This window comes from Ailuropoda melanoleuca, chromosome 1 (assembly GCF_002007445.2).
Source record: "Ailuropoda melanoleuca isolate Jingjing chromosome 1, ASM200744v2, whole genome shotgun sequence".
Taxonomy (NCBI): Eukaryota; Metazoa; Chordata; class Mammalia; order Carnivora; family Ursidae; genus Ailuropoda; species Ailuropoda melanoleuca.
In genome coordinates, this window is record NC_048218.1 from 206,530,645 (window position 1) to 206,546,935 (window position 16,291).

General features: G+C 60.6%; 1 protein-coding gene across 5 annotated transcripts in view; it reads left to right on the forward strand.

The window, feature by feature from the left end:
- The window catches only part of AGAP3 (ArfGAP with GTPase domain, ankyrin repeat and PH domain 3), a 52,538-nt gene extending 37,394 nt beyond the window's left edge, over positions 1–15,144 (forward strand). For 2 of the 5 annotated variants that reach the window (XM_034639634.1, XM_034639655.1), the window contains exons 11-18: positions 5,081–5,249; positions 8,866–8,979; positions 10,721–10,858; positions 12,602–12,756; positions 12,839–12,929; positions 13,087–13,309; positions 13,996–14,251; positions 14,425–14,631. In XM_034639634.1, the coding sequence (XP_034495525.1) occupies positions 5,081–5,249; positions 8,866–8,979; positions 10,721–10,858; positions 12,602–12,756; positions 12,839–12,929; positions 13,087–13,309; positions 13,996–14,251; positions 14,425–14,631 (1,353 nt within the window). Of the gene's footprint in view, positions 1–5,080; positions 5,250–8,865; positions 8,980–10,720; positions 10,859–12,601; positions 12,757–12,838; positions 12,930–13,086; positions 13,310–13,995; positions 14,252–14,424 lie in introns of all 5 variants that reach the window. The other 3 variants (XM_019795559.2, XM_034639625.1, XM_034639645.1) reach the window with 3 other exon arrangements.
- Positions 15,145–16,291: the final 1,147 nt, after the last annotated feature.

Below are 16,291 nucleotides of genomic sequence, written 5' to 3' on the forward strand. Positions count from 1 at the left end.
CTGAGTGCGCCGCCCCCTCCGCGCCCCCGAGCCAGCGCACCGAGGCCCGGCCTGGGAGGAGCTGGTGGTCTGCTTCTGGGCAGGACAGCTGCTGGGCCTCTCCCTGCCCGGGTCCTCGGGCGCTGGCCCTTTCCCCTAGCTCCGCGGCCACCGCTGGTTAGACGGTTTCCTCCTGTCTCATCCTCCACAGGGTGGGAGCTGGTGCCAGGATCCTGGGGGCTAAGGAGGGGCCGCACCGGCGCCCTCGGGCGTTCAGTCCACAGGCTCTTTCGCCCTGCTCCTGCGGCCACGTCATGCAGGGACCTGGTCCTGCTGCAGAGCCCATGAGCGGCAGCAAGGCACAGGTGTCTCAGGAGGCCACGGGGCCTCCTGCAGGGGCAGGGCCTCTTGACCGGAAAGATGGCAGAGCCACAGCGCTCCTCAGCTGACAGGGGCCGCTGTGCCCATTGGTAGGCCAGCCTCACGCCTCATAACTCCCAGCTAGCCGTACTTCCCCGTCCTCCCCTTTATTCCAGGCAAGATGCATTCGTTCTCCTCAGGCAGCATCTTGCTGGTGGGACCAGGAACGAGCCTGTTGGAAGCACCCCACTTTCCCCCACCCGTATTGGGGTGGCCTTGGCTTTCCCCTTTGCTGCATCCGTACCCGTTCTTTCTGCTCGCTGCTGCTCGAGCTGTGCTGTGTCCCTTTTGCTTGTCCCCATGCCTCAGATAATGGAGGAAGCCCAGTGTGGGGAGAGGGACAGGAAGGGGGTCTCAGCACGTGGAGGGAAGTGTTGGTGGTGGGGTTTGGTTTGAGTTTGGGAAGGGAAGGGAAAGGCTCGCGGGAACGCTGCTTTTACGCTCAGCAGTCTAGAGAGCAGAGTGTGGTGGGCTGGGTTGGGTCATCAAAGTCACCCAGCCAGTGGCTAAGCTAATACCTGGACCCATGACTTTCACTCGAAGCATGACCCAGATTTTTCTGCGTCGTGCCCAGAGCACCTCTCTTCGGGGCTAGCCGATAAGGTGACTGGAGAGTTCACATCCAGACAAGTGTTGCCTAGATTGTCAAGGAGGACGGAAGGAACCGACGGGCCACCTGCCTGGGCCACTCTGAGGAGCTTGTTGACCCGAGTGCCGCTGGGGGCGTGCAGGGGCCGGGGACAGGATCCGGGTGCTAGGGGCTTCCAGGCCAGGGGAGTCTAAGAGGCAGGCGTCTCTGCTGGCCTGTCCCCTGCCGGCCTGTCCCCTGCCAGGCCCCCTCTTGTTCTCAGGACCTCGTGAAGAGACGAGCGACAGCCTCTCTGAGGACACAGGCGCTCTGGCAGCTCTGCTGGCTGTCCGTGGGCTGAGGCATTAAAATGTAGGCCTTCCTCCCCTACGAGAAGCCGGGAGGCACTGGCTCGTGCGGAGAGCCACGGCCCTGCCCTGCGGATGCTTCTCTTTCCGTCCAGAAGACACTGCTCGGGTTGGAAAGGTGTGGGAACCGTGAAAGTAGGAGCTGAGGCCGCACCGGGGTCCTCACGTGGTGCTGCACGAACAGGGTTGAGTTTACTGCTAGCAAAGGCCCTTCACTCCGTCTGCCCCTCTCGCCTCTTCCTCCCTCGGCGTCTGCTGCGCTTAGGTGTTGCTGCCTCCGTCTGCCCTTCACCATCTTTCCCCAGTGGCGCGGGCTTCTTCGTTGACAGAGGCAAGCGGGCACCCCCCCCCGACCCCGCCTGGTGAGCCGCCTGACTTCCCGGGAGGTTCCCTCCTGCTGGGGAGCTGGGCAGAGGAAGGGCCCTCTGGTCACCCCGGAGGTGCACACACGCCACTCGCGGCCTTGTCAGCTGCCGTCGCAGGGACGGTTCCTGCCCGCGACCGCAGGGCCATGGCGCCAGTGACTCGCCTGCTGCCGGAGGTCGGTCGGGCCAGAGGGGCCGACGGGGTGTGCGGAGGAAGGGCTGCCGGGCAGGCCTCAAGCCTTGTGCCCCATCCTCGCCTGGCCCAAGAGAGCCCGCCACAGCCTCCCCCATTTTGCAGCCAGCGGAGCCATTCACACAATCACCTTCTGTTAATTCTATCTGCAACATCAATTAAATTGTTTGTAGAAACTAATTGAATGTGGCTTAATCACACATCTTAATAGCTTTCCACGCTCTGAACTCGTTGTTAATTCCAGTAATAAAACGAGATGAGAACGCTGGCTGGGTAATTAGCGAGGAGGCTGGGGAAGAAATTGCTGTTTGATGGTGGGTAATAAAGGCAGCCGTGGTGACCGCTCTCCTGAGCTGCCACCGCCGCCGCGCTCCCCGTTCTGCTGACGGAGGGAAACGCTGTTGCTCTGCCCCTGACGTCCCTGTCCTTGCTGCTGCTCCTTGCGCTCCTCACCACGCTGTCCTTGGGCCGGGCTGTCTCCCGGCTCTGCGCCGGCCTGGCACGGGCACGGGCACAGAGCGGAGTGCGCCGGGGGCTGGCCTGCACTGGCACAAGCGACGCCTGTCCGGTGTGCTCGGGGACGCTCCCGGGGGGCCAGGCCCCTCGCACCGGTTTCTGGCTTCTTGGCCCCGAACGGAGTCCTTCCGTGCGACTTGTGTTCCTGGTGTGGGGTCAGCGCCTGCCATGTCCCAGCCTTGGCGTCCCAGGGCCGTCGCGGGGCCTGAAACTGTTGCAGCTGCCATGACCTCCTTGTGAACTAGAGCAGCCCGAGCCCCTCCCCGAGGACAGGGACCGCAGCTGTGCCTTCGGCCCAGCCAGCTGTTGGCAGTTGTCTGGAACAGCCGATCCAAGATGTGACTGTGTGCAGGGACCCGGGACGGGTGCGTGCGGAAGCCGAGTCGGTGGGATGTTGGGCCCGAGACCGTGAGGCTGGTGCTGGACACTGGGCCGAAAGCAGGACCACAGGGCCCGCGGTGACTGGGTGGGGGCGCTGAGTTTGATGGAAGACGGACGGGTGGGGGGATCCGGAGGGGGTGGGCAGGAAAGGAGCTCCCCGGTTTGTTTCTTTCCCAGGTACTGGGCCGAGGCCTCACACTGGGGCCAGAACCCTGGCAGTGCTAAGCAGAGTGGGGGTGAGAGCTCGTTATGAGGGTCCTCCCGTGGGTGGAGACTGCTCCTCCTGACTTCTCGCATGTCGTTCTTCGGTTCTGCGACCCGAAGCAAACACCTGCGGAACAGGGTGTGCCCGAGGCTGGGCACCTGGCACCTCTCGTCACGGGGGGCGAGGTGGCGGTGGGGGGAACAGACACAGCCCGGAGCTCCATGGAGGGTGCTCCTTCTGGGCGCACGCTGCTGGGGGCCCCTCTGTCCTTCTGAAGGGCCGCTCGGAGGGTAGAGGGTAGAGGGCAGGCCTGGCCGGGCCTCACTGGAGCCGGACGTGGCCGGTGAGGCCAGCGTACTAGTGTCCCCACAGCCCTCCCACGGGTCCCCTCCCCCGATGACCCCCCTTGGAAGTGAACCTGGCATTGGGTACTGCTTCCTTGTTCTTCTCTTCCAGACCCGCAACACGCCTATTCTTGTGGCTCCTTTGGGGTCAGGGGACCCCTTTCTACTTGACGTTCTCTTGGTCATTCCCAGAGTGAGGGCCAGCCCTAAACCCCCGGTCAGACCCTGCCCTTTCCTTGCTTCCCAAATGGCACCGTTCCCCACCTGCTCTTACAAGCAGAGGACACCGTCCCTTTTCCCTGAGGCTGGAGGGTGGGAAGGTAGGAGAGCTGCTGGGTGACAAGAAGTCAGACGTATGAAGTGGGTGAAGGTACGAGGGCTGGGGGCTAGACGGACACAGGGACCACGTCTCAGGGAAGCCCTCTGAGGGCTGCTCCTGGGGGAGAAGAGCAGATCGGAATCTAATCAGGAGAACTCCAAAGTCCAGCTGCCACCACCCCACCCGGATTCTGCTTTCTCGAGGGAGTTTTGGCCACATTTTATCAGGGACGTCAGCTGGGAACTGCTGAGGAACTTGCCGGTGATAGAAGCGAGGAAATGGGAGTCAGTCGTCGAGGAGACAGCAGAAGCAGTGGGGAGAGCTCGGGCCCTGGCTAGGCTCGGGGTCAAAGCAGGAAGCTAAAGGGCGGGGGGCCGGGCTCTGCTGTGTGGCCCCCACATTGCCACTCCACCGTGGGACTCCCAGGCCAATGTCCAGACGGCAGGAAGGGGGGGGGCAAGGCGCTGAGTGACTCCCACTCTCGGGGGCCCTCCAGGTGCTGACTTGAAGTCGGGATGAGTGCCTGGGCCAGGCACGTCTGCTTCAGTGCGCAGCCCTGGGAATCCGCAGAGCCTGGGCTGGAGTCTGGTTCTGCCACCTCCGATGGTGTGACTGACTTTTGTAAGCCTCGGTTCCTTCCACTGCCAAGTGCCCCTGGTAACCCCCCTCCTGTGCCGTGAAGGTCACGTGAGGGGACGCGTGAGCGACGAGCTGCACCTGTGGGGCGTGAGTGCCTGGCCCGTGGATGGGCAGGTGACGGCATGATGCGAATGGTGCTTGTTACTTTGCTCATCAGACGCCCCCTGGTATCTGTGGAATCGTGGGCCTGTCTCTATACTCCTGAGGCTGCTTTTTAAGTGTCCAACAGATATTTATCGTCAGGCACTGTTGTCAGGATTGAGGACTGTTCTAGGCTTTAAGGGTTCCCTGTGCCCCAGTGGTGGCGAGAGCATCTGAAACCAGGGCTGAAGTACTCGGTGTCGAGCCCCCCAGAGCCTGGGGCAACCCAGCCGTCTGCACCCGTTGGAGCTTGTCAGTTTCTCTCGGGGCCTGGGGGATCCGTGTCCCATCTTGGTCCTGTACTTGGCCTTGTCTGTGTGGCCGCCTGAGCTGGCTTTCCTAAAGGAGCCCTGCGCCTCAGCTCTGGGCTCCACGCCCTTCCCTCTCCCCTGTTCCTGCCCCCTGCTGACTGTGTCCCCCCAGAGCTGCATTCGGTCCCCAGTGGATTGGGTGCCACCCAGACGTGGAGACACTCTGGCTTCACTGTCCTGCGTTTTAAAACTTGGGCTTTCCCTCTCCTTCCCTTTCGTGCTGCACAGGGGGAGAGACGTCCGAGCCGGTGGGTCAGTGCCAGAGACAAGGTGCGGCCGAAGCGGGACCCGCCCTAATGCACGTTCTCGGCTTTATCCCCGTGGCCCTTAGGATTACATGCAGAACATCCACGGCAAGGAGATTGACCTGCTGCGGACCACAGTTAAAGTGCCAGGAAAGCGCCTGCCCCGCGCCACGCCTGCCACAGCCCCAGGCACCAGCCCCCGGGCCAACGGACTGGCCTTGGAGCGGAGTAACACACAGCTGGGTGGAGGCACAGGTGAGGTGGCAGCTGGGGGGGGTGGGGAGTGGAGAGCGTGGCTGTTTTTCTCTGCAAGACTGGGCAGTGTGGCTGTGGAGGCCCCCAAAGGTAGGCGCTCTGGGGTTTCACTCCGACCCAGCCTGGTCCTCAGGGCTCCAGACGCACTTGCCGCCCAAGTGCTGCTCATGGGAGCCGGGAGAGGGTACGGCCAGTTTGTGGCCTGGCAGGTGATTCGGAGATCAGGGGAGGGCCAGACGGCCTTGCGCTCACAGGTGCCATCAGCAGTCCCGGGACTGTTTCTCCTCAGCTGGGGCCAAGCGAGGCAGGTGATGGTGGGAACAGGCTCTCTAGTGCCCACAGCCAGCATCTCCAGCCAGCATGCTCTGGGGAGGGCGGAAGGTGGAAGGGACGGAGCTTCCAGGAGTTCACCTGGCGAACGAACGCCCTTGGGCCTGCCGTGAGAGGTAGGGTGTCTGCTCAGAGAGGACTGAGTTGAGAGAGAAGCCGGAAGCCAAGCAGACTGTGCCACGCGTCTGGCGGTGGGGGATGAAGAGTCTGAACTTGAGACGCGGCAGCTTTTCTTGACCAGGTGACACTGTGAGTTCAGGTGAATGATGCTTTTCTTTCTGTCCCCGGCTTTGTCTGCCTCCCTAGGCCTCTGTGGCCACAGTGTGGATCCAAGCCACGTTGCTGTCCCTCCTAAGTCCCCATGCCCCAATCTGCCTTGGCTTCTGGACCCTTATTCCCAAGACTTCAGTATCCCAGATGTTGTCCTAGGTGATTGGATCTCCTTTTTCTTGGACCCAGAAATAGCTGACCCTGTCCTGCCCTCCCAGGGGCTGCCACTGTGTCCCTGCCCCAGGGGGTGCCCTGCTTATCACAGTCGTAGGCTGCTGCAGGCATTGAGTGGACAGGGGGCCGGGTACTTAGTCCCTGGAATGGATGGAACAGACCCCGAATAACTGCCACCCTCAAAATGCTGATAGGACCCGCATTGAGCAACTCCACGTCCAGAGAAGGTCAGACGATGGCCCCCTGAGTGTGCTCCTTGTTGGAGGCACGTGATCACTTGGCACCCTGGCCCTGTGGCCTTGGTTCAGCCCCGGCTGACCAGTCGGAGGCGCGGGGAGGGGCTGCCATGTGCTGATTGCGATGCGCGCCAGGTGCCGTAGGTGTTCTCTAGGTCAGGCCCGTTCAGCGGCTCCGGCTCCGTGGAGTTGAGATTATCCCCATTTGATGGACGAGGAAACAAAGGCTCAGCGAGATTCAGTAACTTGGCTGTAAAAGTCCGCAGTCAGTGGCAGAGCTGGGGTTTGAACGGGAGTGTGCCTGACTTGAAAACCATGTTTTATCCTCTAAGCCACCCCGAGCTCAGAGAGAAGCACTTGAATTGTGCAGAGGGAGAGCACCAGTGGACTAAGGGAAGGAAGGATGATAACGAGAAAGGCACCCACCCGTCACGGGGTGGGAGGGGTGGTGCTGAGAGCCTCCTGTGGGGTGCACTGGGGGAGGGGTCGAATGGCAAGAATGGTAGGCCCCATGCAGTCTTCGGCACTCTGTGCAGAGCGCTAGGTCAGGGCTGCTGGGAAATCATTGGTGTGCAGGGCCGGGGATCAGCCGGGGCCCTGCGCTCTCGCAGAGCTGCACGCGCACAGTGAGAGGCAGCCTGTGGTCTGGCGTGGGGTTTCTCGTTTCCTGCGGCGGAGGAGGGAGTACTGCTACACTGAAGGGGGGGGAGCCTTTCCTTGAAGTCAGGTGGCGGGACTGGGCTTCTCCCCAAAGGGAGAGAAACAGTAAGACACTCTGTCCTGTCACAGTCCCGGGCCCTCATAGCCTTCCCCTGGGGGCAGAAGTGCATGTGAAGAGACACATGGCGCACTCACCCCCGGACGCTCGCCAGCATCCCCAGAACACATGGACGGGCATTTACCCGAGCCCGTGTCCCCTCCACCGCACACTGGCGCCGACCTCATGCACACTCACACATGTCTCCCGCTCACCGGGCGATGTTAACATCTCATTATCTTTGTTACTGTAATTACATTATCCGCTGCTTTATGCAGAATTATCCTCCGAGGACTAATTGATGGCTCCATGTTTAATTCATTAATCATTAGCATCAAATTCGACAATTACAGTGCACACTGATTGTGGGATTGCAGGCGTAATGAGGGGAGAATTAACAAAGAAAAGGGAAAGCACTTTCCCTCCCTCGGGGTTTTGAGTTGGGGGGCTTGGGGAGGAAGTGGGGCCTGTGATGGCTTTGGGTGGGGCTCGGGATGAGGCAGGGATAAGATTTGGAACCCAGAGGGGATGGAAGCAGGACAGGGGTGGGGAGAAGCAAGATCTCTGAGAATTTCGGAACTGCATCTGCCGCTCTGGAAGGTCTCCTGCCAGGGAGCCCAGGGGACCCTGAGGAAGGCCAAGTTGGCAGGGACCCGTTAGGCCAGAGTGCGAGGGGGCCGGGGTTCTGAAGAAGTACCAGCACGTTGCCTTGAGGGGACTGGAAATGGGTAGACTGGAGGGCAGTGTCGGCACCACACGGATACTCGTAAGCACTTACTTTGTGTCTGGTCCTGCCTTGGGTGTTATGACGAATACGAGAGAAACACAAAACTTGCCTTCCATCTTTCGGCACCATACTGCCCCCAGAGCATTAGGGATGTCTGGCCTGTTGCTAACTTCCTTCCGTCCAGAGCTTCCATCCCTAGGCTTCCAGAGACTCCACCCATGTCCTCCCAGGACTGGTTTGAGGCTGAGTGTGCCGCCTGCTCTCTCCCACCTCATCCAGCCCCAGGCCTGTCTCTGCCTCCCTAGGGCACCTGGCCCGCCCTTTCGCGTTCAGTTCCGACACCTCGCGTTCGGCCCACCTGTCCTGACTCCCCACCACTGCCCTTGCCGCCTCGGTCCCCAGTACTGATGCGGGCTGACGTGAGAGGGCAGTGGAGGCCCCTTAATTGTCACGGCCTCTGAGGCCCCGTGGCTGTCCAATGGGCTCTCTGCAAGGGACTCGGTGCTCGTGGAGGGAGGCAGGACCGTTCGGAGGGCACAGGCGGCACTGCCTGCCTGGGCCCTGGTGCTCCTGGAGCCTTTGGTTCCCCTTGGCTCTGCCATTCTTCCCTGATGGGAAACGAAAGATTAATTTTCTCCAGCCCAACAGGATAATTACTAATACTAATTAGACATAATTACTTGAATCTGATACACTTATTTCTCGTCAGAATGGCACCAAAGCTGAGGCAAAGCAAATGGCATTTGTGGACTGGAATGTGGGGTGCAGGGGCCTGATCCAGAGAGGAAGGGCCTGGGGACGATGGCCAGACAAGGAGCACTGTGCTGAGGGAGTGTCAGTACCCTGTGCCCCCCTCTTCCAGCTCACAGGAAGGGGACAGAAGCGTACACGCTCTTCATGGAGAGGGTGTGGTGTGAGACCAGCTGCCTCCTGAGGTGTTGGGGGGGCCCCGGGCGAGGCCTCTTGGTCTCCAGTAAGCCTGGTGCATTGCCTGGCAAATCCCTCATTTGGGGTCAGTATGCTGCTAGAATTTCTCAAGTTCTGCCTGTAGCATCATTTTCAGGGAAGTCTGTACTCATCCCCGGCCTCCCTTCCCAGTCTGACCCTTCCCCCCGCCCCCAGGTGCCCCCTACTTGGCCAGCAACCCAGCCTGGGCTGGCCCTCGCCCTGAGGGGCTGCACCAGCGCTCCTGCTCCGTGTCCAGCGCCGACCAGTGGAGTGATGCCCTGCCCCCAGGTATGCAGGACCCTGTTGAGCCACACAGAGGAAGGCAGCCAGGGAGCGTCCGCAGCCTAGGAGGCTGTGTTGGGATGGAGCCCAGGCCAAGGGACACAGAGGCCCCCAGCAGCGCCTGCTAGGGCTTGCCACGCAGGGCAGTGCTGCAGGGCCCGTGCGGGGTCTGAGAGACGGCGTGGGCCTCTGTCCCTTTCCAGCGGCCTTCGCCGGCTTCCTGCCCCTTTTCCCCTTTGCTGCCCCCAGGCCCTGCCAGTGGCTGGTGCCGGAGCCCTTCCCTCCACGGCTTGTCTGCCCACCCCCGGCTGTCCCTAGGCAGCGCTGGTGGCGGCTCGGCTCCCCACTCCCCATCAGCCCCCTGCGCAGCCAGCTCATCAGCCTCACCGCGGGGGGGACAGGGAAGCGGCTGAGGAGGGAGGTCGGAGGCTGGGGCTTTAAACACGTCTTGAAGGCGGCAACCTGCCTGCCATGGAGAGGGGGTTCCTAGAGACAGGATCCGGGATCCAGAAAGGTAGTTTTCCCACCTGTGCCGCCTCCCATGGGCTGAGGCCCCATCCTGTCTAGCTGGTCAAAAATTCTACCTTCTCTGACATCCCATCCTCCTCTTAACTTTTGTTGGCTTGTCTGACGTTTTCTTCCCCTTTTGTCCATTTTTGTGCCTTGCTCTCACATCTCAACTCTTCCTTCCCCTTATTTTTTCTCCCTGCTTCTTCAGCGTGCACGCACGTGTGTACACACACACACACACACCCATCTTCCCCCAGCTTACTCTCACCCATCTCCTTTGGCCCCAGATCCCTCTGCAGTGCTGCGGATTAAAAGGGAAATGGGCACAGCACTGCCGTCCTCTCCTAGGTCAGGGTGTGGCGGGAGGAGGAGACTCAGGGTGCACCCTGTCCCCTCAGAAGCCAGGAGGTGGGGTGTGGCAGCCCAGGCAGACCTGCTCCTCCCACTTTTCCTCTCACTGGGCCCATCAGCTCTCTTCCCGGATGTGCCTCCCCCAAACCCAGAAGCACTAACCCCCAGTGTGAGCTCTGACTGCGGGAAGGAACTGGGTGCTCTCAGCACAGGGAATCTCCCCACCTCCTGATCCAAGTCCGAGCCTCCCTGGGGGGAGTGACTGTGGAGGGCTTGAGAAGGGGAGCTGAGGGCGCTTCCCAGAGTCGCCATCCTGGCCTGTGCTGGCCTTGGCGGGGCCCCTGTCTTGAGTCTGGAAGGAGGAAGGCAGGGAGGGAGGGAGCGCGTCTGCCTCTAATGAAGTTTGACATTTAGTGGCGAGCGCCGGGCGGGGTGTGGGAGACGGGAGCTTGATTAGCGCGCTCTAATTGACAGTAATTAGGCAGCTCCCTGATTGTTTCTAATTCTGCTATTAATTGTGAGGAGCGGGGAGTGTGATTGAGGATAAATTTGGTGCGGAGCTGCTGGGGCTTCAGCTCCCTGTGAGTTCCCTGGGCCGCCTTCCACCCCTCCCGGGCTGCCGGGCTGCCGAAGCCCTAGCCAGCCATCCCTCCTCGCCTCTATCCTGCTCTGCCTGAGTTTCCCACACTCTCCTCTCTCCTCCTGCTCCTCCTCCGAGGCTCGGGAAGCTTTGGGATTGGGACGGGCCGGGCAGCCCCCTCCCCGGGCTCTCCCAGGGCAGCCCAGCTGCGGTTCAGGGTGGAGCTGCCGGTGGCACTAGGCAGGTCTTGTGCTCTGCCCCCCACCCTCCCCTCTTCCCACACTTCTCCAACTCTCCCCTCACCAGCCAGTGGCCCAGCTGAGGTGCTCAGTTCCAGCCCCAAGCTGGAGCCTCCCCCATCTCCCCACTCCATCCGGAAGAAGCACCGGCGGAAAAAGAGCACCGGGACCCCCCGACCAGACGGCCCCAGCAGTGCTGCTGAAGGTTAGGGGGACCTACAGGGAAACCGGGGCACAGGAGGTGGGCTGTGGGACTCGGGGACAGTACTCCAGACCTGACACCATCTTCTCCGTTTTAGAGTAAGTGCTTTGTGACAAGTAGCAGTAACCAGAGTTCCACGACTTCCTTGGGTAGTCTAGACCTAGTATCATAGAAAAGCTCATTCTTCTGCCTAATTTAAACCCTTGCTACTCAAACGTGAGCCTTTTTTTTTTATTCCTCATAGAAGGAAAAGACAGCAGGTGGCTATTCCAGTAGCTGTTCCAAGACTTGTGGGCAGGACCTATGTTTTCTGTGTCTCTTGTATCACCCATTGAGCTTAATGAGTGCTGGGCATATAACAGGTGCTTAATACGTGTGTGGAAACTGGCTAAGTCTCTCCTGACTCGTCTTTAGGCTAAGGAGTTCCAGCTCCTCAGACATTTTTCCGTAGGGCCTTTCTCCTAATCTGGTGTTAATCATAGCACTCCTTCTCCGATTTCTCCGAAGTACCCTCAACATGTCCCTCTTCTCAGTGGTCGGAGTCTTTCGCTCCCAGAGAAGTTTGACCTATATTGACGCAGTGTCTCGCTTCTGCGATTGCCAGGGGTAGGGGTGTGGCAGGAGGGCGGAGACGGCCTCGTGGGGAACAGCTCCCTTTCCCAGCCTCCCTGTGGGGTAGAGGTGCGTAGCGCTCAGGGCATGGAGTCCACCTGTACCAGGGAGCCGAGCCCCCACCCAGGAGGGCGATTCTGTGGTTCGGAGACGGGCTTGAAAGCAAGGTGAGGGGGAAGGGTGGAGCCTGGGGAAGGAGGGGGAGACAGCGTTCTTCCAGGACGCAGCTCCTGTTGAGGGTGCCCGTAGAGCAGGAAGACATCCAGGGGCTGCGTGTCACTGAGGTGAGGGGCTGCCCTGGGTAGGGCCCGTGACTCACGCCTTTGCCTCTGGCTCTGCGTGGCGCCTCCCCACAGGCCCCCGGGCTCTCTCTGCAGCCCCCGTGCCACCTTCACGCCGCTCGTTAGGAGTTGCTCACCCACGGGGTGGTGACCGTTGGCAGTGAGATTCGTGAGGCCGTCTCCTGTGGGCCTGAGGGGAGCAGAGCTTGGAACAGCTTCACCACGTTGCTCGGGGTCACAGTCCAGCCCACGCTGCTTGTCACTGGAGCTGGCCGCAGGTCCCTGTCTGCTCACACATCCCAGTTTGTGTGGAGAGCCTCTCCTCCTCTCGCCATCCACTTGTCCTTCCTGCCTGTCTGTGCCAGGGTAGTGGGGGAGGGGCCGGCTCCCAGGAGCCCCACGCTGACGCCGTCAGGAATATTGGGTTTAATGAGCTGCAAAATGAGGCGGCTGCAGCTGACATGTACGGATGGTGCCCACACCCGCCATCCGCCACCCTCCCCAGCATCGCCTCCTAGCGCCCCGCTGCATCCTGGTCCAGACACTCCGCTCGTTCCTCCAGGAAGCACCCCTCTCTGAACGCCAGACCTGTTCCTGGCGGTGCCAGGGAGGCGAAAACCTTGCACCCCCTCTCTTCACCCAGGCTCCACAGGTGGTTAGGACCAGGGTTGGAGGGCTCCTCCGCACTCCTGCAAGTTGGCTCAGGAGCGTGGCCCTTGGGGCCAGGGATGGGGGAGAGATGAGACTGTCGCCGGGAAAGCAGGCACGTGGAGTTGTGCAGTGGCACGGCCCTGGCTGTGTGTGCAGCAGGGCGCCCTGCCCTGACCGTGGTAAACACCCCCGTCTCCCACAGAGGCAGAGGAGTCGTTCGAGTTCGTGGTCGTGTCCCTCACTGGGCAGACGTGGCACTTCGAGGCCTCAACTGCAGAGGAGCGGGAGCTGTGGGTCCAGAGCGTGCAGGCCCAGATCCTCGCCAGCCTGCAGGGCTGCCGCAGCGCCAAGGACAAGGTTGGCACGGAGGCCCCGTTGGGGTGGGACCCAAGGAGGCCTTACGACTGACGGGCCACCCCTTGTCTCTCCCATGGCTCAGACTCGACTGGGGAACCAGAACGCAGCTCTGGCCGTGCAGGCCGTCCGCACCGTTCGCGGCAACAGCTTCTGTATCGACTGCGATGCCCCCAGTGAGTGCGAAGGCCAGCAGGGCTGGGGTTGGGGTTAGGGTTAGAGAAAGCTCTACGAGAGGCTTGTGTTGGCCCTGAAGGAGGACGGGGGAGAGGACTTTCCTGGTGGTCTCGCTCTGGTTGCCCATGGACCTCACGATGCTTCCTCTCCTCCTAGATCCAGACTGGGCCAGCTTGAACCTGGGTGCCCTCATGTGCATTGAGTGCTCAGGGACCCACCGACATCTGGGGGCTCACCTGTCCCGGGTCCGCTCCCTAGACCTCGATGATTGGCCACCTGAGCTGCTGGCTGTCATGACCGCGATGGGCAATGCCCTGGCCAACAGCGTCTGGGAGGGGGCCCTGGATGGCTATGCCAAGCCCGGGCCTGATGCCTGCAGGTGAGTGGCTGGGGGGGCCCTGAAGCTGGCCAGAGAGGGAGGGGGCGTTGGTGCTGTTATGGGGAAGCTGGGGACGGCAGCTGAGTGGCTACAGCTGTGCTCAAAGGGTTAAAAGTGGCCAGTTGCACTGCTTGGCAGTTGGCCCCTTGGGGTGCCCCTCCCCCTCCCTGCCTGTCACTCAGGCTCCTCATAACAAGAGGCCCTTTCTGAGCCTTATCAGTAGGTCAGGGGCCAGCAGGAGGCGCATGCGCAGGGCCCTATCACTCTGTGGCGTGAAGGCCCTCCACCGAGCTCGCTCCGAGATGGGGAGAATGGGTGGGAGATAGGATAGTGCATGGGCCCCTGGTGGAGGCCCCCCACCCCCTTTGTTCCAGCAGGGCCAGATAAGCTACCACGGGAGCCCTGCCTGGAATCTTGCTGCCCTCTAAGCCCCCTACGTCCCTGCTGCCCCCAAGGGGGCTCCCTTCAGTGTTCCTTCCTTTCAGCTTCTTCCACCCCCTTTGCATTACCCGCTGTACGCCGTCCATTTCTTAGGCTCTTCTCGTCACTGCTCTGTCCTACACTTTCTCTGTTTCTTCCTGTTCCCCTTTGGGGTGCTTGTGTCATTCCCTGACCACCCTCCCCGGCCCCTGCCCGTTGGCTTGGGCCCTTCCTTGGCTCATGCCTTGATGGACCTGTGGTTGCAGAGAGGAGAAGGAGCGCTGGATACGGGCCAAGTACGAACAGAAACTCTTCCTGGCCCCACTGCCGAGCTCGGACGTGCCGCTGGGCCAGCAGCTGCTCCGGGCCGTGGTGGAGGACGACCTGCGGCTGCTGGTGATGCTTCTGGCACATGGGTCCAAGGAGGAGGTGAACGAGACCTACGGGGATGGGGACGGGCGGACGGCTCTCCATCTCTCCAGCGCCATGGCCAATGTCGTCTTCACACAACTGCTCATCTGGGTGAGTTGTGGGCTCCCTCCTGGCCTTTCCAGTCCCACCCTCGAGCGCTCCCCTGACCTATCCAGTCTCCTTTTTGCTCTGACCCTTTGAAAGCCACCTCTCCTTCTTTCCCCAAGAACCCCTACCATTCTTGCCACATCATGCCAACTGTGAAAATGTGCTTGCTTCTGCAGTATGGGGTGGATGTGAGGAGCCGGGACGCCCGGGGCCTGACTCCACTGGCCTACGCTCGTCGGGCCGGCAGCCAGGAGTGCGCAGACATCTTGATCCAGCACGGCTGCCCTGGAGAGGGCTGTGGCTTAGCACCTACCCCCAACAGAGAGCCTGCCAATGGCACCAATGCCTCTGCTGAGCTGCACCGAAGTCCTAGCCTTCTGTAAGGCCCACGAAGAGGGCAGAGGGTCCAGAAGGACTCCGTGGCCTGGGGCCCCTCCTCCCTACAGGCACTGGGGGAAGCCAGACACAGAGACTGAGAAGCAGGGACGTGCAAAAAGGAAGGAGAGGAAATGAAGAGTCAAATAAGAGAAGAGCTAAATGGGAGAGACGGAGGGACCAGAGGAGACATCTGGGATTTGCAGCAGAGAGGGAGTGGAGCTATTCTAGCCCTCTGCCCTGTGGTGCCACTGCAAAGGGACAGGACCCTTTGGAGGTACCTGTGAGGAGAGGGGAGCAGGACCTCTCCCTCCTCCAGTTTCCTACCTTCTACTGCCAGCCCCCTGCAAGCCTTCGTCCTACAATGGAGCCTGGACAGATAGGGCGCAGGCTGGGGGTGCTGGAGGAAAGAGACGAGGAGGTGATCTGCGAGTCCTGTGTACATTTGTACATCGGAATATTTATGTTTGTGTACATATCTGGTGTGTGTGTGATGAGCCAGTAAACCAGACTGTGTGTGGCCTTGTTTTCCCCTTTTCTCTCTCTGCCCTTCCAGAAATGCCCTTTAGCTCTACTTTGCTGCTGTCTCCTGTCTGTGCTCTGGGACTTCCTTGAGCTTGTCAGTAGCACTGGCCCTGAACCCTGGAGGAGGTTCGGAGCTCTGTGCTTCCTACCAGAATCTCTGTGCTGCCTTCCCCTCCTCTCACTGCCCCCCCTGCCCCGGCCCTCCATTACTGCCCTCCGGCTGGTGTCCAGTCACCTCGTGCCACACCTGGTGCCAGCCACAGCTCACCCAAAGAGGGGACAGACGTATCATCCCCCTTCCTAAGAGTCTGGGAACTAGCTCTCACAGCCAGACGGACAGGGAGAGACTCAAGGCACAGGACCAGAATTCTGAGGATAGCACAAGGGTAAGTGGCTAGACATTATTAGGACAGCACTTCTCTCGGGACGCCCGCCTAGGCTTTGCTTTTGGGGGAAGGGGAGGAGGTAGGTGACCGATGGCAGAACAGCCACCTGGATTCCCACCAACATCTTTCTAAGCTGGGGAGAGAATCCTGAGCTCCTGTTTTTCCCTTTGACTATCCCTGATCCTAGAAAGACCTGAGGGAAACCCCTCTATACCTTTCTTAAAGGATGAGAACTTGCCAAGTTAAGGTTCTGCTCTCCAAGGAGCCTATTTTCCCATTCCTACAACCACTTTGCTGGTGGCCCTTGTTGTCTGCCACACTTAACGAGTCGGGTGTGGCGGGTTGGCCCTCTCTGCGGGCACCCGCCTGTGTGCAGGTAGATAGCCAAGCAAGTGCTATTCAGAGAGGAAACCCGACTGGACTGGACTTTTCTTGGCCCACACCCCTTTGCAAGGCCAACAGAGCCTTAACCAAAGAGAAGAGTAGAACTGAAATACCGCCTTGGGTCTGTATACGAATGGGTTCCTGGGCTCAGAAATTACTAGCAATAATCACGTCCTTTATTTTCCCCAAGGAAAACCAGCCGCTCCTGTGGCTGGATACTTCCTGGTGTGGTTTAGGAGCCTTCATAAGTCAATCAATGAGAGGAAAACAGTAAATCAGAACCTTGGTTCTCTGCCCCCCCCCCCTTGGGCACAGAGCCAGAGAGCATCTGCTATAGCCCGAGACCGGTAGACATGAAGTCCCAACAGCCAAA